This window comes from Gnatocerus cornutus, chromosome 3 (genome assembly GCF_029298725.1).
Source record: "Gnatocerus cornutus isolate USDA-ARS CGAHR chromosome 3, icGnaCorn1.1, whole genome shotgun sequence".
Classification (NCBI taxonomy): Eukaryota; Metazoa; Arthropoda; class Insecta; order Coleoptera; family Tenebrionidae; genus Gnatocerus; species Gnatocerus cornutus.
In genome coordinates this window covers 13,335,952-13,363,819 of record NC_142235.1, presented here as the reverse complement: position 1 = coordinate 13,363,819, position 27,868 = coordinate 13,335,952, and the positions used below count along the sequence as shown (strand labels likewise).

Below are 27,868 nucleotides of genomic sequence, written 5' to 3'. Positions count from 1 at the left end.
TCACACTGAAATAAGCCAACTAAGAGAAAGACAGACACTGTTTTATAATTAGGTCAATTTTAATGGATTCCCAGTTGTTTTTTTCACTTAATGATGTTTAATTGTTTTCGATAACTTGAGAAAACATCAAATTATGCCAACGCAGATTCATTTACTACGATAAAACTTCCATTGTGTCAGAGATGACTCATTTGGACTCTCGCACTGTTTAATTTGACTGATAACAAAAATATCGAAAAGTTCCGTTTTCTCCAAATATCAGGAACCTTGCAAAACTTCTTATAGTCACGTGAATCAATGATTTTTCCTTCAACCGCGCACCTGACCATATTGCACCATCTCTGCCCATTGACGCTTGAAACCACAAACCCAACTAATTACCTGATTTTTCTGGCCTGAATCGCCGTTATTTTTTCATTATCTGTTTGCTAGAATGCATAGTTTGAATTTTCCTTCTGCTGTGCAAATAAGCGATAACCAGCCATGAGAGGTCAAGGTGGCTAAGGTCCGGGTGGTAAGAGGGCGTTCTATAAAAGCGCTCACAAATTGAGATTAATCAGTAATCAGTAAACGGTCTCTGACATTACATCTGCACAATGGCTAAGTTCATCATCGTCGCTTTGGTTGCCTTCGTCGCCCTCCAGGTAAAAAAACCTAATTTTTACGCTGAATTCATAAAAGACTATATGGCATTTTGAAAAATTAACAAAAATTTTGTTTTTTTTCCAGGGTGCTCTGGCTAAGCCTAAAGGCAAGGCCGCCGAAAAGTCCCCATTGGAAGAACTCACCCGCAACACGGAAGCCCTCGTCAACAACGTGACCCAAACTCTTGGCATCAAGGAGCTCCCCGACTCCAAGAAAGTCGTCGAAGTCCTCAACAATAACGCCCAAACCCTCGCCACCCACGTCGAAGAGATCGTCAACAAACTCAAAGCAGAAACCAAAGCCCACCAAGGCGAAATCGACAACGTCATCAAGCAAGTCCAAGAGAAACTCTCCCAGACCGCCACCAGCCTCCAACAAGCCGCCGGTCCTGACGCCACCAACAAAGCCAAAGAACTCAAGAAAAAAATCGATGATGGTCTGAAAGACGCCGTTGCTCAAGTCGAGAAATTGGTCAAGGCTGTTGAACCAGACGCGACGAGTAAGTACTTTTTTGGGGAGTTTTTGAGTAGGGTGATAATGGGGGGTTTTTATTGCAGAAGCCAAGACTGACATCCAGAATGCTGCTCAGACTCTCTTGAACCAGATCACTGAGGTTAGCACCAACTTGCAGAACCAGGTCAAAACTACTCTTGCTGAGCACGAGAAAACACACAAAAACTAAGAAACATGTATTGTTCGGTGATTTACCGGAAGTTGTATTTAGGCTGTAAAATTAATTTTATTGAATAAAGATAGAACATTTTTGAAAAAAAAAACATTAATTTTAACGTAAACTCAGTGAAAATTGCCTCAGAAGTGAGAAAATTGACGAGAATGAGCAATTTTCGGATTTTTCAGAAAATTTTACTGTGGAGAGATGTGCCACACTTATGACCTAAAACTTTTTAAAAAAGGGCCCTACAGGGTACCTTTTTTGAATATCTGGAAGACATAATAAAGTGGCTAGTGTGACACATAAAATCAAGCTAACTTTTACTCTAGAATTCATTGGCGATTGTTTAGTTTCGTTCTCGTCAGAATTTTATGAAATTTTTGATAAACATGATCTTACAAAAATGTAAAAAAATGTTAAAGTTTTAAATTAACATAGTTGTGATTGTGAGAAAAAGTTAGCCTGGAAAGATAGGTCACATAAGAGGTTTTAAACAATTTTTGGCAAAGTTGGGTCAACTTTAGCTTTTTTTGGAATCACAATATTCATTTGAATTCCATAGTGTGGCACATAAAGTCAAGATACTTTTAACTATCTGAGCCCGTAATAAACTTAATTTTTAGTTTTAGGCGGTAATTAAGATTTATTTTATATATTACAAAAGTGAATTTTTTTTACTTTTAAAAAAATATAAAATCTAATTTTTTGTTTCTGACAAATTAATAATTAATTCAATAAACCTTTATCAGGGACATCGAAGAAAGAGGTTAGGCAACCAACAGCAGGCAACTGTATTCTCTTATGACTATTTACTTCTACGCTGATTGCTATTTATCAAACGTTCATAAAAAACACAGACGGCGTTACAATCAGCCGACCTCCAAAATTATTAAATAAGAAATGGGAGATTATGAAAACACTTGTCTAAAAATGATCAGGCTTGTATTTAAGTTAGACTTAAAGATAAAAGAAACTTTGAGGTACGAGTGTCATATTTCGCATTTTCGGAACAAGCTGGTGTGAAAACATGTGCCACACTCAACTAAAAAACAATTTTTAAAATATGGTACCTTTTTTAGGTACCTTTTTGAGTTTCACCAAATTGGTTTACGTAGGTCGTGTGACACATGAAATCACGCTACAATTGACTGAAAAAACGATTGGCGACAACTCCATTGTCATCAACCCTCACCTCCCCACAAAAACTACCCCATTTCCTGGAAAACTTTACTTACAAACTAGAAACTAACACAAAAAATAAATACTGATCTTCACAATTAAACTACCCTTGTGGATCTACCACGACCCCCACTGCCTGTCTATCCTCTGATTGGGCATATTCGTGTAGAAGAACCCAGCTTGAGGAGTCAACCACCGCGATTTTATCAAATCAGCCCCCTTTTCCGCGATCATGATGGCGGGGGCATTGGTATTTCCAGTGGTCACCGCTGGCATAATACTGGCGTCGATGACCCTCAATTTGTCAATACCGTGGACTTGGAGCAAGGAGTTGACCACGGCGAGGGGGTCGTTAGCTGGACCCATTTTGCAACTACCGGCTTGGTGATTCTCTGGACCGGTTTGTTGTCTGGCGGCGCACTCCCAGTATTGATCGCTGCCGAAAGTTAGGGTTTGGCAGCCCTGGACTGGGGTTCTGTCCAGCTGGAAGCCGTAGCGGCGAAGAGCTGGAATTCAAATTTGTGAGTTTAGAGAACAAAAACCGCTTAGTTGGAACGAGTTGACGTGGAAAGAGGTGTCACACTTTGGGAGTATGACGATTAAAAAAAATTGGCCCCTTTTTAATTTTTGAAAAATATACAGTGTGATACATCAAACCACAAGAATTTGTTCGTTATGGTTACCTTTGGTTTCTGACAACCTTATGGCAAATTTAATCCCCTCCACCACCACCTTGATATCGTCAGGATGCGAGTAATAGTTGGCGTAAATCAGGGGCGGACTCAGCGGATTGTTGTCTTTCAACTTCAAGTACCCGCGACTTTTAGGATGGAGAACTGTGGGTATGATTTGGATCGACCTCGTGCTGTTATCCACCCTTTCCCCTACTTGTCCGGTCCTGGCACAGTTGGCCAGGAACCCTCCGAAGAAGAACTGGATGTCTGGGTGCTCCAGCCGTGGATCATTATACTTCGTGTTGATGAAACCTGTGACTTCTGAGATTCCAGTGCCACTCATGAGTCCGTCTCTGAAAAGGAGGTACTCCATTGCCGTTGCCCAGTTCAAGGGGGCGCTGTTGCTGTCGTTGATGTTATAGTTGACAAAGAAGGCCACGTGGTTGTGGAGGTTTTTACCGACGCCTTCTAGTTCGTGGATGACTGGAATGCCGACTTGTTGGAGGTCCTGTCGGGGGCCCACGCCGCTTAGGAGAAGGACCTGGGGAGAATTGACGGCACCTAGAGGAAAAAGGACGTTTCTTAAAATCGAGGTGTTCATAGTTGAATTAGTTAGAAAATTCCAGCTTGAAACAATGAGTCGCACTTGATTTTCAAACTAGTTTTTCAAAAGGTGCCCAATTTTGGGCCCCTTTTTGAGTTTGCTCGGGTTCTTTTAGACCCAAAGTGCGACACATCAAGTCAAGCTAAAATTGTCGGACAAATCCACTGGTGGTGTTCTTATGAACTAAATTTAGAAAAAACTTACCTCCAGAGACTATAATTTCTTTGCTGGCATAAATGACTTGTTTGACCCCATTGTTGATGACTTCAACCCCATACGCTTGCTTCGTTGTGGTGTTAATAAGCACCCTCGTCACTGTGGCATTCATCAAAATATGTAAGTTCCGCCTACTTTTGAAGGGGCGGAGAAAGGCCTTAGCTGTGCTTAACCTCGACCCATTCCTATTGGTCGTTTGAGCGATGTTGAACCCTGTATGATACGCCCCATTCAAGTCTCTGACTGGGTACCCCAATTCTTCTGCCCCCTTTAGCAACGCCTGTGACAAGGGGGGGTGGTACGGGAATTGTGATACTGTCAACAACCCCCCAGTTGCATGGTACCCTCTATCCATATCATCCATTTGTTTATTATCTTCACTCTTCAAGAAATAGGGTAAGACTTCATTGTAACTCCACCCCTCGTTGCCAGCCGCCGCCCAATCATCAAAGTCCTTCCTCGAACCCCTGATGTACATCATCCCATTCATAACCGAAGTCCCGCCCAAAACCTTCCCTCTCGGCCAATAACATCGTTGCTCCGTCTCCCCAAGACACGCCTGTTTTTCTGGTTCAGTTTGGTACCCCCAATCAATCTCAGAACCAATGAAATTAAGAAACATCGAAGGTACTTGGGTTCCTGTAGGCTCATCCAAGCCCGCTTCGATAAGTAAAACGTTCCATTCCGGAATTTCTGATAATCGACTTGCAACGACGGAACCTGAACTTCCAGCGCCTACGATAATAAAATCATATTCTGGAAGAACAGGGGCGTTGTGGGGGCGGCCGCAGGGATCCTCCAAATCGCATTGAGAACGGAGGAAAACTTCGAGGAGACCCATGAAGAGCATAAATTGGGCGCCGCCACACGTGGAGGCGAGGGTGGGGCCCGGTTGGGTCACCGGGCAATTGCAAGGCATCTGGAAATGAAAACACGTGTCTACATTTGAACTGGGGACAAAATTCTAGTGAGGAATGATGGGTCGCATGTGTCGTTCAAAAATGGAACCTTTATGGTTCCGGTTCGATTTTGATTTTTGGGTTCCCTGAAAGTAGTTTATTGTAATTATTTTATTTTCTAACAGAATGACAATTAAAATGTGTATTATGGGTGAATTAAAGCGATTTTAAAAAATGGTACCATTTTGGGTACTCTTTTTTGAGTTTTCAGGTTTGTTGTTGGGACATAGTGTGACACATAAAATCACGCTAACTTTTACCGGCCGAGTCGATGGTGTACGATTTCTTTTAGTAACTGTCATATGTCAACGACTGACACGATTTTTCCGTTTTCAAAACTCTAATTTTTATCGCAATTTCCGCAACAGACGTAATAAATCTGAAATTTTTGAGCGCCTGTCTTTTGCATAAATTATGCTACATTCCCATGTCAGTCTTAGCGCTATTAACTCATTATCCAACTGTTACATGAACGCGAAAGTGAGCAAATCCAGTGCGTTCTCGAAAACCGATCCAAATGTCAAATTATCCCGTTTCTATTACCGGAAACAATCAATTATTGGCCGAATTTGCGATAAACGAAAATCGTGATCTGTAGTGAAATCCAAGGCAACGCTTGAACTCTTGACATCTGGACTATATTTCATGGTCTGTTCGCTCTTTTGTTTTAATGTTAAATTCTTCGAAATTAAGTCTTTGTCATCGTGGGTGCTTTCACTTAGAAAATTGGAAAATTCGACGTTTACGCAACACGATAGGGATCTGTAATTGTTTGTAGTGATGAGACGCAGTGTGCGTAGGGTAATGGCCGCGGGAGGGGAGGCACGTGTCGCATGGCGCCGGGAGAGGAGGATATGCATCTTACACCAACGCGCAACTTGGAGTAATTAAAGGTACTGAAAATAGTAAAAAATTACGTAAATTTTAATTAATTGGATAACGAATATTCCGAGAATTTTTATGACTAGAGGTTGCGCAATTGGCGGATTTTTCTCTAGGCGCTATGACATGGCTTAATATAGTCATAAAAATTCCAAAGTGAAAATGCAAACAACGATAAAATTGCCAAGCTATAATTTAGTTTATTGAGGTTGTGATTTTTCGCAGCTCAAAAGGAGTGCATTGTTAAATATTACTTAACAGTCCACAAAATTCAAAGAAACTTTCTCATAGTTATGGAATTAATTGCTGTTTATGTGTGCTCACTCTGTAAAATTTGAACAGATTTTTTTATCACCTGAGAATGAGTGATGCATGCCGAAAGGGGAAGTAGAAAAACCGCAAGGGGAGGTGGTGTAACAAGCGACTAATTAACATGGCGTCAGTAGGGGAAGCAAACCCAATCACCAATAAAAACATAATTACCGATCAACAAGCATCACGAATCGCAATTAAATGTTTTTAACTCCGTCATCTGTTTAATGGCCGCCGGAGGGGAAGCACGCAAAGCCACCCTGCGGATACTCTCGTGTCAACGCACGCAATACCTCAATTCCATATCACTCTAGATCCGCCCGACTTTCACTCTTATCCGCGATTCTAACCTCCATTCGTGTTCAAGGTCATCAAATCGATCCCGTTGCTCGCATTACGCAAAAACACAATCATGTGAGAAAAAATGGCGGAACAATGCTTTTGTTTCGGCGTAACAATGCCCTCTGCGATGTCACTTTCACTTTCAGAAAAAATACAAAATCGCATCGCTCTCTCGCAATAGGTTAGAGAGAACGGCGATGCGCCTCGCGACCTTGGGCTGTCACGGCATGCTAGATTGGGGTGGTGAGGCAAAATGAGGCAAATTCACTTTTGGCGGCCTAGAAATAGTTGGTTCAAGGTGTAGCGGGGTTCCTGGTCCACTCACTGGCTTTGGTACCGTTTTTTGAGGTGGTACCATCGGTGGTGATGTGACTTTGGCCCTTTTTTGTTGTAAAATCGGTGATTGATTACCGGTTCGTGTAGCTTTCACGGTGGATTTTTCAAGCTGTTTAGTTCTGGGTTGCGTAACGCTTTGGTTTCGTTTTTTGTCGTGTTTGGTTTACAGGTCGATAAAAATTTCAATCACGAGAGGATGAACTGTGACGGAATTAACGATGCAAAGTTGAAGAGCCTTGAATGGTACTCACTTTCCCATTGAAAGAGTAATCGAACATGTGTTCTTGCAAAATTGCCATTTTAGAAGATGAACAGGATGTAGAGAAAAATTTATGAACACTTCTTCGGCTTTAACAACTCTTCTGGGTAATTAAATCCGTGTTTGGTGTTGGAGTACCGACAATTAAAACTTTTATGTCTCTCATTTGAATGTCGATTCTAATGGGTCTGTGCTCATTTTGTAATGAAATTATGAAATGAAGCATGTTGCACTTGAACGGATTTTACCGAATGCATTAAAATTTCTTCATTTTCATTAATTCAAGACTGAGAATGGTAAATTTTTCGCACAAAAAACGGGTACAAAGTCATTCAGTTATTTTGTTGTAACCACAAGTGTGGTTCCCAAGGTTTCTCAATTTTAGACCAGTTACTATTTGGACTACGACATAATTAAATGTCAGAGAAAAGTCGAGAAGCAATTAAAAATGTGGCAATTTCTAAACTTTACTAATATACTCCACATTTTGACTATTACGTAGTGCGCCTTTGGTTATTGGACCGTTCGAACGAAGCGCTCTAATGCCCCCACCTTATTGGTCACCACGTTTATTAGTCATTTATTTGTTGAATAGGTTGGCTGCACTTTTTTGATTAGCCTGTTTTTTGGTGGAACAATAGATAGTGTCGTGGGTGTCCTTCGAAAAAATTCTACCGGGCGGAATTCCACCATTGTTGGATTTGAAAAAGTTTAATTCAAACTTGAAGAATTGGACTGTACTTTCACCCATTTGGTGAAATTATTTCGCTTTTCATTAGTTAATAAAATTAGTGCACGTCTAGACGTCATTGGTTTATTTACATATCGTCCTTCACCTCATTGGTTGTGAATTCTGGAAACTATTAGGAAGTTAATTTTTATTGGCTGCTTGATTTTCAGAAAGTTTGTCATTGAGTTGGTCTTGTTATTAAACAAATGCTTGTACAAAATTGACAGCAGGTATTGACTAAATGGCAGATAAATAAAAAAATAGATTTTCGACTACAAATGTCAGTAGTTTAATTTTAAACAAAATGATATGAATGAATAATAGATGTTATCAATAGTGAATTCGTATAAGTCATTGGGTGTTTGCTTTAAAATGACACTAATATTTTGATAGTTATATGACTGCTGCAGATAACAGTAAGTTAATATGATTCTAGAATGATAATTAGTTGATTAAAAAATAGAATAGTTAAGGTAACACATTAAAAATGACATCTAGAATTGTCAATATCAAATAGACTTTAAACTAAAAATAATTATAGTTAAAAATTAACGTAACTAGTAACAGAGATACTTAACTAACAATTTAATCATTATTGTTACATTGATTTAAATAATAGTTAATTATTAACATTACAAATTGATTAGTTAAGTATCAATCTTGGTAATAGAGCTAGTATCAAATGTGGCTAAGCAGTTTTTATAAAATGACGTCAAGTATTGTAAATAGATAATTTGAGAAACTGCCATAACTAATCAAATGCTAGTTAACAGTCAATTTTATAAAATATGATAATGTGGTTAAATTTATAGATTTAAATGATAAATTGACATAACTATCACTGACAGCTACGTAAAAATTGGATCATCAAAGTTAATTAAGAATTAGTTAAAGAGAATAGACTAATTTTTCGTAAACTAAATTAACAGTGATGAGAACTGCGTTATGACGTGCTAATTGATAGTTAAATTGGGCGGTTTTAGTCAGATTACGCTTTTAAATATGAAGGTAATGTCATATTAATAGCTAATTAGAACAGCTAAAATAGTTTATTTATTAGTTATCAGTAATTAATATAATTGCAGAATCACAGTTAGTTCAATTGTTAATAATGTTTATAATGTTAACATACCGTAATATTATAGTTAAAATTCAAATTAATTTCAAATTAACATCAATCATGGTTTTATTAATATAACAGTTACCTGGTTACAATTGATTTATTTAGATGATAGAGATAATTGACATAACTAACAGAGTGATAGATAATTAACAAATTATTCATTACAATTACAGTTATGAAGATTTGAATGACAGTTAATTAATTAATAGCAGTACAAATTGATTAGTTAAGTATCTAATTTGATAATGAAACTGATATCAAATGATCGAAATTAATATTTATAAAGTGGCGTCAGGTGTTGTTAATAAAATGACATAACTAATCAAATGATAAAAGTTAATTGACATCAGTGTCATAGCTAATAAGTATATATTTAATCATTGAAAGTTAACTAATTGTAAGAGTTAGAACAGACTAAATTTTTATAAATTAAAATAACTAATACAAGGGTTAGATCGCCGAATTTAAGGTGACATGAACAGCTATGTAATGAGAATAACCGCCATGACGTGATAATTTATAGTTATATTAACGGTTGACAATTAAATTATTTTAAATATGAAACTAATGTCATTATTACATTAATAATTAATTAGAACAGCTATTAAAATAATACAATTAATAGTTAACACTAATTAGTATGATTGCAAAATGACAGTTTGTTGAATAAAAAATTAAATAGTTCAGTGTCTAATTTGTTAACAATGTTAGTAATAATGTCAACAGATTTACAAAATAACGTCGATTTTTGTCAATATGAGATAAAAAAAAATAGACATAATTAATAAAATTAGTGCTAAAATTTAATTTAATGTAAAATTGTGTGCAATTATAGTCTAGGAGTTATTGTTCAAAACTCAATAAATCTAATTTTGACTGACAGTGGGTTTTATGTGAATTTGAGATTATTTTGGGTGAATCTAACAATGTGTATATTTTATACAGTGAAAAGCCTCTTGCTTAAACATTGTGTTACCTTCTTATGCCAAAATGGTTGAAGTAAATTTGAAGAAAATTATCGTTTTTTCTAAATGCTTGTAAAAATTTATGAAATGGATTTATTGAGTTTTGAAAAATAACTCTTCAGTTCTTCAATAACAGTTATGTTATTAAAATTGACATGTTTGAATGATAGAGTTAAACTAACAAAGTGATGGTTAAGTAATAATTTAAAGATAACAAATAGAATAGTAAAATGTGTAATTAATTAATCATCAAACTAATGTCATATTAACAGTTACTTAAAGCGGCTAATTAATAGATAACTGATGGTTTAAAACTTGGCAGATGTAGATGTAAGGTAGCAACACTGTCTTCATATTAACACTTCAAATTTAATAGTCAAATAAATGAGCAAATTAAAAACCGTATAGCTAATTAACAGTGATTAATATGATGTTAGTTAGGCGTTTGTTAAAAAAATTGTCAGGTTTAAATGATAGTTAATTTAATGCTTTATTAACACTATAAATAGATAGTCAACAAATCATGTAAAATTTATATTAACTACAAATGACTCTAAAGTAATAGTTAGTTGACTGAAAGTGACAGTTAACATTGTCATCAACTTTAAAAGTTAAACAGTTAAGCCTAAATTACTTATAAAAGCTTAATAATGTCAATACATATATCGATTTTTGACAAACTGGCATAATAAATAGTGTGATAGTTAAGTAACAATTTATTTTACATTAACAGATAAATACAAAAGTTTGTGATGACTAAAATTAATAGTTAATAAAGAAAATAGTCTAAAAAAAACAAGATATAATTAATAAAATGATAGTAAATTTAACACCAACAGCTAATTAGAATAATTGGTAATTAAAATTGCAAAATGATATAATAAATGAAATATTAATTCAACACAACATTAATTAACATAGAAATTATGATTGTTAATAATGATTGATAGTTATGACTGTTATGACTGTTTGAAACTCGGCAATTTAAATGATTGTTAATGTCATTGTCAAATAAACAACTGTCCATACGGCGGCAATGATGTCAGTTGTAAATTTATGAATTCAGTGCAGATTAGCATGTAGGAATGATAGCTTACAATCAATTTAAAGTCCTTAAATAGTTAATTAGAATGTAATGTACGATTGCAGATTGTTACTCAGATGGCTGTTTAGAAATTGATAGGTGTGAATGACAGTTAATTGTGTTATTAAGGTTACGAACGTTTAACAGCAAATTGATGGTTTCAGGATAAAATAAAGTAATAAGTAGATTACAATTAATAACTACAATAATTAAAACAGTTAATAATAGTTAAATATATGACTTTCTGGGCAGTCAATGTCAATCAATCATCGATTTTATGATTACGAATTGACAGTTATTAAACCATTTGTCAGTCAATATTTTAGTGATAATAGAGGCAAATGATGATAAAATTGCAGTGAGAATAATGATGAGTTTTACGACTGACAAAAAGTCTCGCTAATGACAGATCATTTTCCCGAGCGCTAAATTAGTCATTTTCATGAATGAAACATTGCAGCGGTTTTATTTAATTTCGCGCATAGAATTAAAAAGAAAAGTGATAAAGTAGCAATCAATTTTCTTTAATTTGTTATTATAATTAAAAATTATGCAGTAATGCAGAAACTGGGATAAATGTTAATGCTTTCACAATAACTATTATTCCGAATGCGATAAATATATCTCGCTTGATTTATTGTGTCTCGGTTCGAAATCGCATTTTTCCCAATCACAGTGTGAAAAGCCGCCCCAAACTTCCGTTTCAAAACCCCGTTTCTCTTTTATGTAAATAACAAAAGGGAAATTTAAATCCACGATATTTGTCACAATATTTTATTATCTTTTTACGACAATTCCGCGTTTTCAACCAAAACCAACAAATTACTCGGCGCAATTTAAATAAAAAAAAACCTCACGATTACTTCACGAAGTGAAAGCAATTTCGGCCTTTTCGTACATAGATAAAGGGTGGCCAAATTATAATTATAAACCCACTACCGGATAATTTATATGCGAAAACTTGACCTCTTCCACGCTTGACCGCTTTCTTCAGTATGAAAATTTCATTATGTGAGCATACCGTTATGGGTGAGTTAATCCGTTCGATGCTGGGTCAGGAAGAGCACTACACTGGGTATTTCGCGATGGTAAAGCGAACTGAGCGCGGATTAGACTGGGCATGGGTTTGTTGAAAACGAAGAGTTGGAATGGTAGTGGGGAATTGCAGAGCCTGGGTATTTAAATTTCGAGGAAGATTGTCGTGGTGATGTCGATGTCGTTACTTCTCTCTTCCGTCTTTTTTTGAGTTACTTAAAGTTGTTCCGTCACTGAGGTCGTGTCTTGGAGAAAATAGAACAAGTCAATGTCGTTTATAACTGTTATAAAAATTATACCACGAATTATTGGAGATAATTTACCGTTACTCCGATTCGACCTGGAAATAGTCATACTGTATTAATTAGAAATTGGCAAATATGGACTATCACTCTAGAAACTTTGTGATTTTTTGACTGGTAAATAAATGGAGAAGTTGTTAGTTCGACTGACCGATTCTTTTATTTGCCGTTGTAATTAATTATGTGAATCAATCAAATTGAATTAAATCGTTTAGTCGAGTTTTTTAGTTTCACTTGGCTGTTACGAAATTCCACATTTAAACTAGTTTTGTTACAAAATCGTGCTTTAATTCTGTCAATTTAATAAAGTGACGTATTGGCAGGATTTTTTGTCTGTCAGTTTGCTGAATTGTAACTAATTAAGCAAAATTGTTGTACTTAACTTTTGCCTAATGCAAATAAATTAATTACTTTTAAATAATAATTGGTAATTTGTTAATTTGTTTGTTCATTTTTCATGGTTTTATATTTTTGTAACTTTCCATTACTCTCCTGAATTTTAAGAATTAGTTTTTTTACTCTCTTGACCTCTTTTGATTTTTAGAAAAATAATTATATGATTCTTTCAAATTTTTGCACGTCATTTCAAGTCTCTAATTTGTTTGGAACTGTCGAGTCTTCAACTTTATTTTATTAATAAATTTTTCAATTTTTTGTGTATTTTTTTAATTCCAATTTTTTGTTTTCAGATCCTTGAGCTATTTAAGATTTTTATTTAGATCTTTTAGATTCTTTAAATATTTCAGCTTCTTCAAATTCTTCAGATCTTTCAAAAATGTTTTAAATACTTTTTTAGATCATATAGTTTTAATAATGCGACTCTCAAAGTTGAGGGTGTTACTATCTTATTCACTTATAGTAAATGTGTCAAATCAGAGAATTTTAGAACAAGAAACAGAAAGTTTAGAAAATTTTATTTAAAGCACGAACGAAAATTGTTTCCTAAATTTTCTAACATTGGTAGTTTTAATTTTACAACCTACAAATTTGAAGATTTTACTACTTTATCCTCCCATATTAATTGTACAAATTTAGAATATTTTACAACAAAAAAAATTAATTGAAAGACGAACCTAAAATGTCCAAAATTGTAGCTTTAAACATACAACCTTCAAATTCAGACGTTATACTGTATCATTCACTGATATTAAGTGTGTCAAATTGGAGAATTTTAAAGCAAAAAAAAAATTAAAAAAAATTGGTATGGACGATTCAAAAATTTTCAAAATTGTTTTCTAAATGTTCTAACTTTGGTAGTTTTAATTTTACAACCTTCAAATTAGGAGGTTTTACTATCTTATCCACCCACATCTGTTATGCCAAATTAGAAAATTTTGAGGCAAGAAAAACAATTTATTTCCTTTTTTTTATTTTCAGATTTTTGAGGTCCTTAAGATCCTTTAGATTCTTGAGACCCTTCAAAATAGTTTCAAATACATTTTTAGAATCTTCAAATCTATCAGATTTTTGAAGATATTTTAGGGTATTTTTAATTTTTAATATGGAAATATTATTCCGACATTTGCTTTTTCATATATTTTAGCTACTTCAGATTTTCTAAATATTTCAGATCTTTTCGATTCTTCAAATTCGTCAAATCTTTCACAATTGTTCAAATTATTTTTTAATTTCTTCAGATTTTTTAGATAATTTAAATTCAGATTCAATTTCATCCAAATGTTTAAAGATACACAAGATTCTGTGCATTTTTTCAATTTTTAATCTAGAAATATTGTTTCGATTTTTGAGGCTTGAAATTATGAGATTCAATTTTAATTTATAGTTAGTTTCTTTGGATTAATTCAGGATTGATTTGTTTGGTTTCTTGAATTTTTTAGATTCGATTTTTACTACTTAAGAGTTCGATTTTAGTTTCAAATCAACGAAAGAAGCTTTTGAATTATAAATATTTTTTTTCAGATAGTTCTTATTCTTTTTTGTTACTTAGATTTTTTCTTGTGATTTACAAATTCCCTGATTTACTTATATTCTTCAGATTCTTATTAGGATTCCTTCAGATTCAATTTTACTTTTTTAAATCTTTTTAATTTTCTTATGTCTTTAAAACTAAAAAAAAAGATTATTCAGTTTTTTCACTTTCTTAACTGTTCCTAATTTATTTTTATTCTTTATTCTTTTTTTATTATTGCAGCTTTTAAATATTTTAAGATTCAATTTTGGTTTATCTATCGAATTTTTTGGACATTTTCAGGTTCTGCAGATTTGTTGGATTTTTGGAAGTTTTTAATTCTTTAGAATGTGTCGTGTTTTTTTTTTAATTTTTGATTTTACAGGTGTCCGGAAAGTGGCGCACCACTTTAAAAGGGAGTAATTAGGTAGTCCCCTAAGTATCAAAAAAATGTTTTCGCAGTAGAACCAACATAAAATTAGAAAAATGGCAACATTGCAGATCTGTTTCTCCTGTATATTCTATTGAAAGAAACCTGTGCTTTCGTCGACATAATTCTTTTTTCAAATAAACAAATATACATCGCGACTTGAAAATTATATTAGAAGGTTCTAATTGATTTTTTGTGAGAATTAAAATTGTTTGTTTTGCAATTTTTTTAAACATTATAAAAAAGTAAGTTGATACTTTAACAAGCCAAAATAATATTAATCGATTCTGACATTTTTTTAACTAAATACATACTTAATAAATTAAAGAGATATCACTGATAACGCGAACACTGATCAATTTAATGCAAATGTTAGTTAGAACCTTACAGTTGTCAAGTCGCAACATAAAATTTTTGATTTTTTTATTTCCTTTAATTTTTTTGTAATATGTAATTAGAATTTTTTGGCATTTTTTCAATTTTCTCGTTAAATTTTCAAGTCCTGAATCTTTCGAAAATGTCTTAATAATACAGTCATGGTCACAAACTCGATTAATTTTATAAAATTGTCGTTAATTGGAATTGATAATCCAAATTAAAAAAAAATACACAGTCCTGAAGCAGACTGTACAAATCAGTGTCAAAAAATTATGTCCGAAATTTTGTGGTCGCGACTGTAAAATCTTTAATTAACCTTTACCAGCTAAAGGCTGTGCTTTCGTAGTCATCTTAAAGCCCTCACTTTTAACTTTTCCAACAAGCTTAACTTATTCCAACGACAATTCTCGCCGCCGCCAAGCACCTGCTGCCATTACACAACTCAGCGTTGACATTTACATCATAAAACTTCAAACAATAATTACATTGTTTCCAGCACAGATATCCGATAATAAATATGAAATGTAACAAATTCGTTATACCGTTGATTAGCCGTTATGTAATTCCGTTTATCTGCGTCTTGTGAGAATTTTTCTCGACTCTCCCATATGTGAATTGAATTGAATTATGGAATTATAGCGCAACTTTTACTAATTGTTGCGTCGAAACGAGAACATTCATTCATTATAGCGATCGTAATTGAACGGAAAAATGCGAGGAAAAACTGGAAGAAGAAAGACCAGAAGTTACGCGCAACGGGAAAAGTCTCAACGCTTTTTATATTAATTCATTCAGTGCACATTTCATAACGTTAGATTAGAGATTATCTACATAAAGTCATAAGATTAAAACCCGTCAAGGCTAATACGCATTTCTTCATTTTTATAACTGTCGTTTAGCATATTGTTAATGGGCCCGGAATTTTGCTAAAAAAATCAGCCGCTTTTGTATTCATAATTATAATTAAAAATTAACCAATCAGTGGCGTAACGTGGTATTATTCGGTTTAATTGGTCACGGGCGTATTTTTTAATTAGCTAGCGTAAGTTGACATTATCAATGGCATTGGAAGAGTGGGCGGGAAAAGGTAAATAAATGTGACGGAAGAATGGCCACGAAAAAAAAAAATTGCAGACGAATTAAACTTTTCTTTCTTTTTTGTTGAACCAATCGCTTTATAAGCACAAATCCCACAGCGCCATCTTCTCGTTCATTAGTGCACTGACAATTCCAACAGAAGCAATCTTCCACAACGCGCAAATTTCTAATCAGTGGTTTCAATGTGATCAGCGCGTTAAATCCGTTTTTATCTCTACATTCTTAAAATTCCTCTATTGCTAAGATCAAGATAAAATAATCCAAAAATAATTAAAAAACTATTGACAATAGACAACTATCTAATCTTTAAGAGAGATATTATAACTCAAATAACAAAATTATTGTGAGCGTCAAGGTAGACGGCGGTGTCATGGTAAGACTTTTAATTTTAATTAAGCAAAATTGATTAATTAAATTTTGAATTGAAATCCATATTTATTATTTTTTAGGCTAGCCGTGATGATCGCATTCGATTTTCAAGAAATACGGCAGTCAGGAGTTCGATAGCGCTTTTCGAAAAAAAAATTAAAGAAGTAAGCTTTTTTAATAACGTGTCAAATCATTTCATTTTTTATATTTTTATACATATTTTGGTCAAAATTAAAGTCTTTATCTTACCATGTGGTTACTTAAAACGTGTTATCTGTTATCAAATATTTCTAAAGGTCGTTTATTTCAGCAATGGCAGAACAACAGAGATAAGAAAAATCGATCAAGTGAAGGAAAACAAGATCAATTTGAAAACGTGAGATACAACTTGTGTAAATTTAATTTAAAAAAAATATTGTAGGTTGTTGAGCATGATGAAACTGACAGTGGAATTTCGAGTTTTAGAGTAAATGTCAAATAGATATTAGTTTATATAGATTAAATACATAAAAGCAATTTTAGAGCTCTAGAAGTAAAGAATCGGAAATTTTGGAAGAACAGGCGGAAAGTGCAAGTCGTTCTATTAAGTTGAGTTCAGACGAATTTTGTGGAAAAAGAACTGTAAGTTAAAATATTTGTCTGTCGATAAAAAAACCTTCCAAAATTAGTTTTGTGACATCAAAAATGCTCTTTATTTTAGACCCGAATCGAAAATGTTTAAATTTTTATATTAAATGTCTTAACTCTGGTAGTTATACATATTAATTTATACAACATTCAAATTTGTAGGTTTTGCTGTTTGAGGCATTTTCATTAAGTGTGCTCAATTATAAAATTTTATGATAAGAAACAGAAATTAAAAAAAAAATTATTTAAAGAACGAACCAAAAAGGTCTAGAATTTTCTTCAAAATCTCCTACCTCTGGCAGTTTTAATAATATGATTATTAAATTTAGAGGTTCTACTGTCTCATTCATTCGTATCAAGTGTACTAAATTCAAGAATTTTAGAACAAGAAACAAAAATTTTAGAAATTTTTGCTTTAACAACGAACTAAAAAGCATTTTTTTTTAATCTCCTAACTGTGGTAGTTTTGATAATATGGTCATCAAATTTAGAGGTTTTACTATCCCATTTATTTATATCAAGTGTGCTAAATTGAAGAATTTTAGAAAAAAAAACAGAAATTTTAGAAATTTTTGTTTAAAGAACGAATAAAAAAAAGTTTAAAATTTTCTTCTAAATGTCCTAACTTTGGCAGTTTTAATAAAATGATCATCAAATTTGGAGGTTTTACTGTCTCATTCACTCGCATTAAGTGTGCTAAATTTGAAAATTTTAGAACAAGAAAAAGAAATTTTAGAATTTTTAAGATCCAAAAATTTTTGGAAAAGGGTTTTAATTTTGTCAGTTTTAACAAAATTTTCTTTAAATTTGGAGAATTTACTGTATCATTAACTCATATCAAGCGTGCGAAATTACAGAATTTTAGAACTAGAAACAGAAATTTTAGAAATGTTTATTTATTTTTTTATTTAAAGAACAAACCAAAATGTTTAAATTTTCTTCTAAATGTTCTAACTCGGTCAGTTTTAAAATAAAATTACCTTTAAATTTGGAGAATTTACTGTATCATTCCGTCATATCAAGTGTGCAAAATTACGTAATTTTAGAACAAGAAACAGAAATTCTAGAATTTTTTTTAAGGATGAACTAAAAATGTCCGGTTTTTTACTATTTTTATCTATTAAGATTTTACTCTTTTATACACCAATTTTAAGTGTTTTCCATCAAGAAAGAAAAATTTTAGAAATTTTTTATTACTAAAAGACGAATCTAAATTATTTTTTTTCTAAATCTTAACTCTGATAATAATTTAACCATTTAGTCTTCAAATTTGCAAGTTTTACTATGGCATACACTTGTATTAATTATTTTAAATTAGAAAACTTTAGAACAAGAGACAAAGTTTTTGAAAAAATTTTGTTCTAAGATCGAATCAAAAATGTCTATTTTTTTTCCAATTATTGTCTGGTAGTTTTATTAATAATACTACTTTTAAATTTTGAGGTTTAATTTTTTTTATACACTTATTTCAACTGTGCCAAATAAAAAAAAACGATTAAGAAAAAGAGATTTTAGAAATGTTTTATAAAAGTCGAACCAAAAAGTGTTCAGTTTTAGTTCTAAAATATAATAATAATAACAATAAGGTAGAAAATTAATTCTGATTTCCCGGCGCCTCCACCAATTTTATGCTTTTTTCTTTCTGAAACGTCACAAATAGCATATTAATTTGCTTTTAGAACATCAAATATAAAAAAAACGAATTACAAGAAGAGAATACCACCTTAAAAAACCCAATATTTCAAGATTTTCCCGGAAAACGAAGCGTAAGTACCTAAACAATCCAAATTTTCGAAAAATCTTTAATAACTTTTATTACAGTCGATCGTTGTTCCCAACGACAAGGAATCAACTCAAAGTCAACAACGAGAACTATTTTTAGATATTCCAAAGAAATCAGCATCCAAAATTCCAGAAGATTTACTCGGAAGAAATGTAATTAAGTTGCTCAATTAGAATTGATAAGTTCAAACACTTTTTTTTAAATAGCAAGAAGCTGCAGAAAGAAGTACACATTTGGAGAATTACAAATATAAAGAAAGAATGCTGGATCAAAACAGAGTTGATCCCAAAAAATCCATTTCCAATAAAAACGAAGAAATATCCGTGCATTCCTTTGGATCAAACCTCTTTTCAAACCCTCATTTCAAAGAAACTGAAACCTTCAAAAACGACGTAAAAGTAATACCAACTTTTTCATTTTTATTTTAGGTTGTTTTAGGTCTTTGATGATGATGACGCTTCGGATGGTACTCATCTTCACGTGGTGAAAAGAAAAGTGAAAGCTTTCGAGGACTCCAAAGACGAAAAACAGAAGCCGACGAACAAAAGAAAAGTAATTTTTTTCCATATAACAAACCAGAAACTAATTTTTCCACTTTCAGGAGTCCAGAAAGATGCCAGCACGCAGCTTCCACAACTCCTTATCCAGGGACAAATTTCAGAACTCTAGAGTGAGTACCAAATGAAATTCTTCTTGGCTTCATAATATTCCATTTCTAGATCTATCGTAAACGCTCTGGAATCGCAAATCGCGGAAAAGAATACGAAATGTTTACTACCTGCCACTACGCGTTACACCTCGCCATTGATAAGACAATCCTCGACTTCCAGATGTCTTCAGATAACGCAAAATTCGGCATCTTCAACAACTTGGTGCTGGAGGTTCAAATCACCCCGAAAATCACAGAGAAGTTTGCTTTCCAATTCAAACATGTTCTTGGTCCAGTTCCCATCACTTTTGAACTGAACCAAGAGGAGTTTAGTCTTCAGAAGTGCTTCGAAGGGTATAAAGAAATGGAGAGAAAAGACTGCAATTTGGTGTTTTTGACCAACAACAGAGTTGTCCAAGAAGAAGAGTTTGGTATTGATGTCAACGGGGAGAATCTCCAGTTGAGGGTTCTTCCAACGACTCTTCCTCTGGTGTTGGAAAAGTGTGGTCTTGAAGATTGTTGCTATAAGTTTGAGATAGTTAAAGAAAAAACAACAGTATCCACACTGGAGATGTTTCTTGAGTACACCAACTTCTTGGAGAAGTTCTATTTGTGTTGTAACCAGAAGAACCTCGAGGTACTAAAGAAGAGTCTTCCTCAGGAATTTAAGGACACGTTCGATTGTGATGTTGAGGCCGCTGATAAGTACATCCAATTCATCTTCCAGTGGAACTCTTTCGAAGGTAATACTCCTATTTCCGCCCACGTTTCTTACCACTTCTTGCAGGAATGAAAGAAAAAGTGAGCAAGTCCCTAATCCAACAAGTGGTGACTCTCCACGTCTTGGACCCTTTGATCAAAACCATTTCTTTCTCTTCAAGGAACGACAACGCGAAAATATTACAAAAGACCATCGCCAAGTTTGATGTAACCGTTTTAGATAAAGACTCCACCAAGGAAGCGACCCAAATCTTTGAAGATGCCAAAACCAAACTCGCCAGTGAAGACGTTGTTGATGTCAACAAAAGGTACCAAATTACATCAGACAACATCGACGGCGTGGAGGCTTTGAACGACGAAGAGTGCACCAGGATGTTGTGGGCTATGGGGAAGTGTCCACTCATCGTGGACGAGCACCCATCAATCTACAAAGCCATGGAGTTGCTCAAAGTTGGAAAGTTTATTTTGTTAGGACAGAACAACCTCCCTCCAAAGTGCTCCGTCTTCCAGAAGCTGTCAGATTTGAACCACCACGAAGACTTGTACGACAAAATCATTGATAATTTCTGTTGTTTCCTAGCCGGAGAAGAGGTGTTTTTAAGAGAGTTGATTAGCGATGACGCGAGCTTCGAGGATATTATCACCACGAACGAACTGGTGAAAATGTTATCAGAGTCGTACAAACTCCCAGTGGAGAAGATGGAGCTACCAAAGCCGTACATCTATCGAAGAGTCTCTAGAAATATCATCGACTTTAAATTCTTGGAACGAGTAGACAAAGACACCTTCGTCTTAGTCAGCAACGCCACTCAAAGAAAAGACGTGGAGAAGCACGCCAAGCAAGGATGCTGCACTTCTTTGGACCAAAAAGGTGGTCATTTCAACGTGTGGATCGTGGAGAAAGAGTGCACCCAAGAAGACTTTGACAAGTTGTGTCGAGAGAACCCCAGTAAGAGGTTTCACCACCTGGGTATGGTTGGAGGGCAATTGGAATGGTACAAAAGCGTGGGCGATCTCAGCGACTTGGAACCACACCGCATCGGCGGTCAAGTCCAAGACATCCGCGAGATAAACCTGAAGAACAACATTAACATCATTGTCGACCAGGCGGGGATCGGTAAATCCGTCCTGTTGAAGGAACTGAAGAACAGATTCGATGAGAACTTCTGGACTGTCTTTTTAACAAGCACGGAAATCTCCGCGTTCTGTCAAATCCAATCGAACTCTTTCTCAACGTTTGAAAAGTTTCTCTTTGAAACGAAATACTCATCGATAAAGGGATTCGACCGGAGGCTGTTAAAACGTCTTTTAGCCTCCGGAAAAGTGATGTATATATGGGACGGGCTCGATGAGATCTCCGCTAACAATTTTGACTTCATATCTGTGTTTATCAGGAGTTTGCCGAAGAACAAATCCGTGCACTTTTTGGCGTGTCGGCCGTACCTAAAGACGAAGATCGAAGAGAAGTTTTCGGTGATGTCAAGAATTGTTGATCCTTTCGACGAGAACGACATCGATTTCTTCATTGAAGAAATTCTAAGAAAGTCGTTTCCTCTGAAGCATGAACAAGCGAAACAAGACCTGAAGAAGATCATGTCAGACGTGCAACTGGGAGACTTCCTCAAAGTCCCCATTCAGTTGTTCATGCTCACTGAGCTCTTCGTGCAGAACTTCCAGAAGAGCGACACTGTGTTGAACGGGTTGTTTTCAGTGACGGACCTCTACAAGTACTTCGTGGAGAAGAAACTGAAACAGTCTCACAAGCGCTTAAATGTTACCTTTGACAACGACTATAGTTTCCAGAAGGAACAGATCCGGAACTACCAGGAGGCGGCGTTAATCACCATGTTCAACGAAGACGTCCTCAAAAAATTGAACGTCGACTCCAAGAAGTTTCATGAGAGGAACCAGGAGAGAATTGATGTCTTCGGGTTCTTCACCTGCACGGATGGGCAACCTCAGTTTTACCACTTCGCGTACGCTGACTACTTCGTCGCGACGTACTTCGCGGAGCACCACGCGCAGATTTCTGATCTGAAGAACATTCTTTTTGATACTCAGTACACCAACGTGAGGTTGTTCTTTGATATTTTGTTGGCGGAGAAGTCAATTCCGCATCTTGCGGTGTTGTACAAAAACATCGAAGTCTTGAGGAAGTGTCAAAAGCTCGACGTGGTGGACAATGGTGGTCGAAACGTCCTCCAGCTGATCTGCTCATGGGGAGAACGGTACACCATGCTCAAGGTCAAGGAAGTCGGAAATGTGTACGAGTTGGACGACACTGGAAGCTTCGGAGTCAAAGAAGAAAGTGTGCAATACAAAGATATCTTAGAGTTGTTGCTCCAGGAGCTCGATATTAATAAAAAGGATAAGATTTTTGGCATGGACGCTTTTGAGTACGCGCGGGCTAACAAGAGTATCTTCGCCATTCTTTATATGGTCCAGAAGCACAACACTGACTACTTAAAATCGAAGTCAAAGACAGTTCTCTATAACTGTCTTTACTACGCGGCTCAGTTTGGGTTTGATTCCATCCTCAGAGACCATCATCCTAGGAGAGTTGTTAGGACGAAAAGTGGTCACAATCTGCTTCACATCGCCATCGAGCACTCGCAGATAAAATGTGTGGAAACCCTCCTCTCCCAAGAAAAGTACAAGAAGTGTTTGAACCAAAAAGGACACGCTGGTGAAACTCCTCTTCATCTCTCTGCCAAAACTGGGGACTACAAAGTCGTTGATATTTTACTAACAAAAGGAGGCGACATCACCGCCGTCAACGAAAGCCATCAGACTCCTCTCTTCAGCGCCGCCCAAAACGGCCGCTCCCATGTTGTCAAACATTTGATCACATTCGCCGGTGCTCAAGTCGACCATGTGGATAAGTTTGGACGAACGGCACTGTCTTACGCCTGTGAAAACGGTCATGCTAACGTCGTCGAAGTCCTGAAGAACAAAGCGGATTTTAAAGTCTTCGATAAAAACGGATGGACGCCGCTGTTTTATGCCGCCAAGAATGGACGTGAAAATATTGTTGAATTGTTGCTGCAGTGCGATATTGATGTTAATGCCTTTAATAAAATTGGGAAATCCGCGTTGTTGTTGGCGGTGGAAAATCGGCATCTGGGGGTGGTGGAGCTGTTGGTTAAAAATAGAGCGAATATTAATCTCCCAGATATGGTCATTAGATGGACGCCACTTTTCTATGCTGTGAAGAATGGGCACGAAGAAATGGTGAAATTTCTATTGGAGAGTGGCGGAGATGCTAATGTGAAAGATAATTCGGGGAAGGAGCCGATACAATACGCCAGTCGTCATAAAGGCATTATAAAGTTGTTGGAAAAGAAAATGCGGTAAATTAGTTTATTAATTTATTGTAACATAATAATATATAAGAACATAATGTCTTTCCAACTTTAATTTTGAAATTCCCGCTTAAAAATACCATTGATTCAACTTTTCTTTCTAGTGATCTAATTAAAGTCCGTTTTTTTTTTTAAAACCACCAACACCGCAATCTCCCCCTGCATTACAACCGGCAACGTTGCCTAGGGAGATTTTTGGTTAGAAAATAGTTGTCAAATTTTTGACATTTCTGATAATTAGGCAGTGTTTCTGTTAAAATCGTTTCTTTTACAGCCTGTTGGATTGCAAATCAAAGGATTTAATAGTTTTTAGACTCGGCACAGCCTGAAAGGCCGTTTTGTGAAATCAAATTGTCAATTAGGCAGCTAACCTATTTGATTTTATCACCAAAAAGTCACCATCAACGATGTTGCCGGTTGTAAAGTGCTGGGAGAGTGCGGTGTTGGTGGTTTTTTAATAAAAAAACGGACTTTATGTAATTCGTAAAGTGGTGTTTTATTCTCACACCTGTCAAATTTTTAGTACTTAAAATTCACAAAGCCTCCTGCAATTGCGAAAAAATGTAGTTTTACCAAAAATTTCGATACAAGACAACCACTCATGAGTATTGAATATGTTGTTTACCAGAAATAAATGAAGGGGCGACAATACTAATAATAATCCGTCCCTGTTCCGATCTATCTTTGATGTATGCAACTAACAATACACGCAATGTACTATGTATTGAACTTTGAATACAATTTTTCATTAAAAAAACAATAAAACATTACATTAAAAGGTCGATGATCGTCCATTGTACAAAGTCATTTCAATTTGTAATGATTTAATTAAAGACAATTAATTGGAACATCCTCGGTTATTGGTAACACTAAAGTCCCCAAATAATAAATTTAAACATTTTTGCTGGTATTTTACTGTTTCATTCTTCAGTAATAAACTGTCTAGAATTAGCAATAAATTGCTAACAAAACAACAGGATTACACTCATTAATTTTCCGCTGTTTCCCATAATTATGCGTTTTGTTTTACATGCAATGTCACTAAATGTCAAACCAAAATTCCCTAGCCCGTATTTACAAGTATCATGACGTAAAGGTATTGTTCTTGACCTCAAATTTGAAAATGTCACAAGACGAGGAACCTCTAGGTCTAGTTACGAAATTGAGTAGTTTTTTAGGCACAAATGAGCCGGCTTTGCGACTACTTCTTACTATTTTAGCAGGTAAGTGACCTCCTAAAAAATCAAACATAACCTCAAAATAACAATCGGAACACCGATAATTACGCGAATTTTTCAATGGAAGATTACGTTTTCCTTAACAAACATACGTGGAGGTCAAAGTTGAAGTTGTATTATTGATTAGCAATTTACCTAAATGAATCTTTAATTCGTTTTTTTCTAGGTTATCCTTTAGCGTTGATACACCGGAAATTCGTATATGGAGCCCCCGCCCCCGCCCAGCACTTGTTTGCAATAGCGTCTGGATTTTTATTAGGATTTTGGAACTATGGATGGGACATCTTACACACAGTATTCGCCATTTGTACAAGCTACTCCCTTTTATTTGTATTGGGGGGCACAGCCCTGAGCGTCGGCGTGCTTTTTGTATTCAATCTCGGATACCTTTTATTAGGTTACTACTATGTGGGCACCGACAGTTACGACATCAACTGGACGATGCCCCAATGCATCCTAGTCCTGCGCCTAATCGGTGTCGCTTTCGACTACTTCGACGGTCAACAACCCCCCGAATCACTCGGCGCAGAAAACAAAAAAGTCGCCCTTCAGAAATGCCCCACGATTCTCGAGTTCCTAGGGCACTCGTTATTCCCAGCGAGCTTCATGGTGGGCCCCCAATTCCCCATGAAACGCTACCAAGACTTCGTTGCTGGGAAATTCAGCCCGACTAGTCAACCCCCTGACAGCGTCAAAGCCTGTCTCACCCGCTTCGGTTTGGGTGTTCTTTATCTAGGAATTTTCCAAGTCTTGGGGTGGGTAGTATGGGACGACTACATGTACTCCCCGGAGTTCGCCGAAGTTGGTTTTTTCCGAAAAATGGCGCTGTTGGGATTGTGGGGGCGGTTCACTCTGTATAAGTACATCTCGTGTTGGTTGTTGACAGAGGGGGCGTGTATTTTATTCGGTGAGGGCGTGGCGATAGGCGGGGACGAATTCTCATTGGGTTGTTACAGGACTGTCGTACAACGGGAAGGATGAGTCAGGGGCGGAGCTGTGGAACGGAGTCGAAAACGTGAAGCTGTCCACGTTTGAAAACACGACGGAATTCACTCATTACATCCAATCGTTTAACATCAACACGAATCATTGGTCAGCTCAGTATATCTACAAAAGGCTCAAATTCCTAGGGAATAGACAGTTGAGTCAGTTGGGAACACTGCTCTTTTTAGCTGTGTGGCACGGGTTCCACAGCGGCTACTACATTTGCTTTTTCTTTGAGTTTATGGTTGTCTACATGGAACGCGATGTAAGTCCCGAACTATACTTTTTCCACTCTACTTCTATTTTGTTTCAGATAAAGTCCATAGTAAAAGCCAACGACTCTTTACGAACTTTCTTCTCCACCCCGTCCGTCACTTTGGTGGTAAATCTTCTTCTTCGCATCTACACTTTTGTCTTCATGGGTTGGTGTCTCCTCCCCTTCGCTCTGTTGAAATTTGACAGATATTGGGCGGCCTTCAGCGTGGTCTCCCATGTGGGCTCTCTTCTGTTCTTAGTTTGGCCGGTCCTGTATGGGCCCATTCTTCGCTTCGTTTTCAAAAAGAGCAGAAAAGAAAGTAGTGAATGATACTGTAGCCACAATTAAGAAGTACTTATATCACCACTTAACGGCGCAATTATTTACATTGTTTCGTGACTTTATCCACAGCACAATTTTATTTACATGTGATTTGTTATTGTTATTAAAAGTGTTGAAATATACATGTTTTTAGATGTTTGGGAATCCCCGGATTTGGAACCTATTTTCTTTTATCTTTGTAGGGTGTAATGGTGTGAATGAGAAACTAACTAAAACTAATTAAACTAACTGGATCGGAAGAATTTTAAAATGAAGGACTAGAAGAAGATAATAGTAAATAAATACAAAAAATCTTTTGTATGTAGTAAAGTGGGGAAGACCTAAATCATGAAAAAGCAGAAAGAGGATAAGAAAAGACACCAAGACAACAAAACCAAAATTTAATAAAATACTCTCAGAATTATTATTGTAACCAAGACAAAAATGGAGTTTGCGGTCAAGAACTGCTGGCTGCTTGCACCTGTCCATGGTGCCTCGTCCGGAATAGGCTCAGGTTTTCCGCACAAATTCTTATATTTCTTGTCTTCACACTTCATTTTATTAGGACAGTTACTGCAAGTTTTCTCCCCAATCTCATAAATCGGATTGTTTTTCATATTCCCCGAACTGCTGACCGTCGAGAGATAATTACAAATCAGAGTGAACTTCCAGCTCAGTTTATTGTCAGGATGGTGCACACGCACACACCCCACTCTGTCCGCGCTCCACCACATCAATTGAGTGAAATGACCAGATCCTGGAATGGAATAGAATTTTTTGACCTGGTCAAGTGTTACTAAAGAAATTTCCTGGTACCTAAAACAGAAAGTTGTCACTTTATTGGGATGGGGGTACTCTCACCAGTGCTTTGTAGAATTAAAGTCCAACATATAATTTATGAGATATATGTTAAGTCCGTAGAGATTCTGCCCCATGTGTTTGCTTTTTGTGCTGAGTCTGCATTTATCGTGTCCTGTTTTGTCCGATTCTTTGTGCTGGAAACTGTTGATTGCTCGACATCGGGCGATATGTTCGCACTCCATGTCGTAGTTCATGAGCATCATGTTCGTCGCTTTGGGCAGTCCATATGTGACATTTTCGTTTCCTGCCGCGACGTAGTCTCTCCATTTGTTGTGTTCGTCGAGTACTCTAGTGCGGAACTCTATGAGACTAGGTTCCGTCAAGATCTCTTTACGGGGACTTTTGTTGGAGCAGTCACACGCGGAATGTTTTGCGCCGGATTCCCCACAGTTAATTGAACAAAAGTCGAATGTTTTATAGTCGTCTGTGGCAAAAGCAGTGGAGAGCAACACCAAAAGAACTAGTACTTTCAGCATTTTAGCAATTTATCAAGTTTTGACGTTTGTGGGAAGAGCCGACTGTAATTTAGACGGTATTCAAACTTGAAAACCATGGATCTCAAA

At 35.7% G+C, this 27,868-nt stretch overlaps 4 protein-coding genes across 6 annotated transcripts; 3 read left to right on the top strand and 1 right to left on the bottom strand.

Moving 5' to 3' along the window:
• Positions 1 to 535: 535 nt before the first annotated feature.
• On the top strand, positions 536 to 1,421 carry LOC148177155 (uncharacterized). Its single transcript, XM_088031788.1, has 3 exons — positions 536 to 644; positions 730 to 1,144; positions 1,203 to 1,421. Exons 1-3 carry the CDS (start codon positions 597 to 599, stop codon positions 1,325 to 1,327), a joined length of 588 nt encoding a protein of 195 aa, XP_087887914.1. The 5' UTR covers positions 536 to 596; the 3' UTR covers positions 1,328 to 1,421.
• Positions 1,422 to 2,531: 1,110 nt separating this feature from the next.
• Positions 2,532 to 12,106, bottom strand: Gld (Glucose dehydrogenase). Of its 3 annotated transcripts, none has more exons than XM_088031769.1 (4): positions 12,005 to 12,106; positions 3,980 to 4,910; positions 3,181 to 3,732; positions 2,532 to 3,003 (listed from the first exon to the last, which is right to left on the bottom strand). In XM_088031769.1, exons 2-4 carry the CDS (start codon positions 4,908 to 4,910, stop codon positions 2,615 to 2,617), a joined length of 1,872 nt encoding a protein of 623 aa, XP_087887895.1. In that variant the 5' UTR covers positions 12,005 to 12,106; the 3' UTR covers positions 2,532 to 2,614. The 3 variants fall into 3 exon arrangements, with proteins under 3 accessions (XP_087887895.1, XP_087887894.1, XP_087887896.1); XM_088031768.1 differs by lacking the exon at positions 12,005 to 12,106 and adding an exon at positions 6,495 to 6,586; XM_088031770.1 differs by lacking the exon at positions 12,005 to 12,106 and adding an exon at positions 6,316 to 6,487.
• A 6,117-nt stretch (positions 12,107 to 18,223) lies between these two features.
• Positions 18,224 to 23,637, top strand: LOC148177153 (uncharacterized). The gene is made up of 11 exons (XM_088033261.1): positions 18,224 to 18,286; positions 18,393 to 18,428; positions 18,498 to 18,533; positions 18,647 to 18,676; positions 18,811 to 18,897; positions 18,953 to 19,066; positions 19,121 to 19,306; positions 19,353 to 19,466; positions 19,516 to 19,584; positions 19,634 to 20,306; positions 20,351 to 23,637. The coding sequence occupies exons 1-11, from the start codon at positions 18,224 to 18,226 to the stop codon at positions 23,635 to 23,637; spliced, it is 4,695 nt and encodes a 1,564-aa protein (XP_087889387.1).
• A 1,054-nt stretch (positions 23,638 to 24,691) lies between these two features.
• Positions 24,692 to 26,587, top strand: nes (lysophosphatidylcholine acyltransferase 3 protein nessy). Its single transcript, XM_088031783.1, has 4 exons — positions 24,692 to 24,868; positions 25,050 to 25,790; positions 25,840 to 26,132; positions 26,181 to 26,587. Exons 1-4 carry the CDS (start codon positions 24,769 to 24,771, stop codon positions 26,451 to 26,453), a joined length of 1,407 nt encoding a protein of 468 aa, XP_087887909.1. The 5' UTR covers positions 24,692 to 24,768; the 3' UTR covers positions 26,454 to 26,587.
• Positions 26,588 to 27,868: the final 1,281 nt, after the last annotated feature.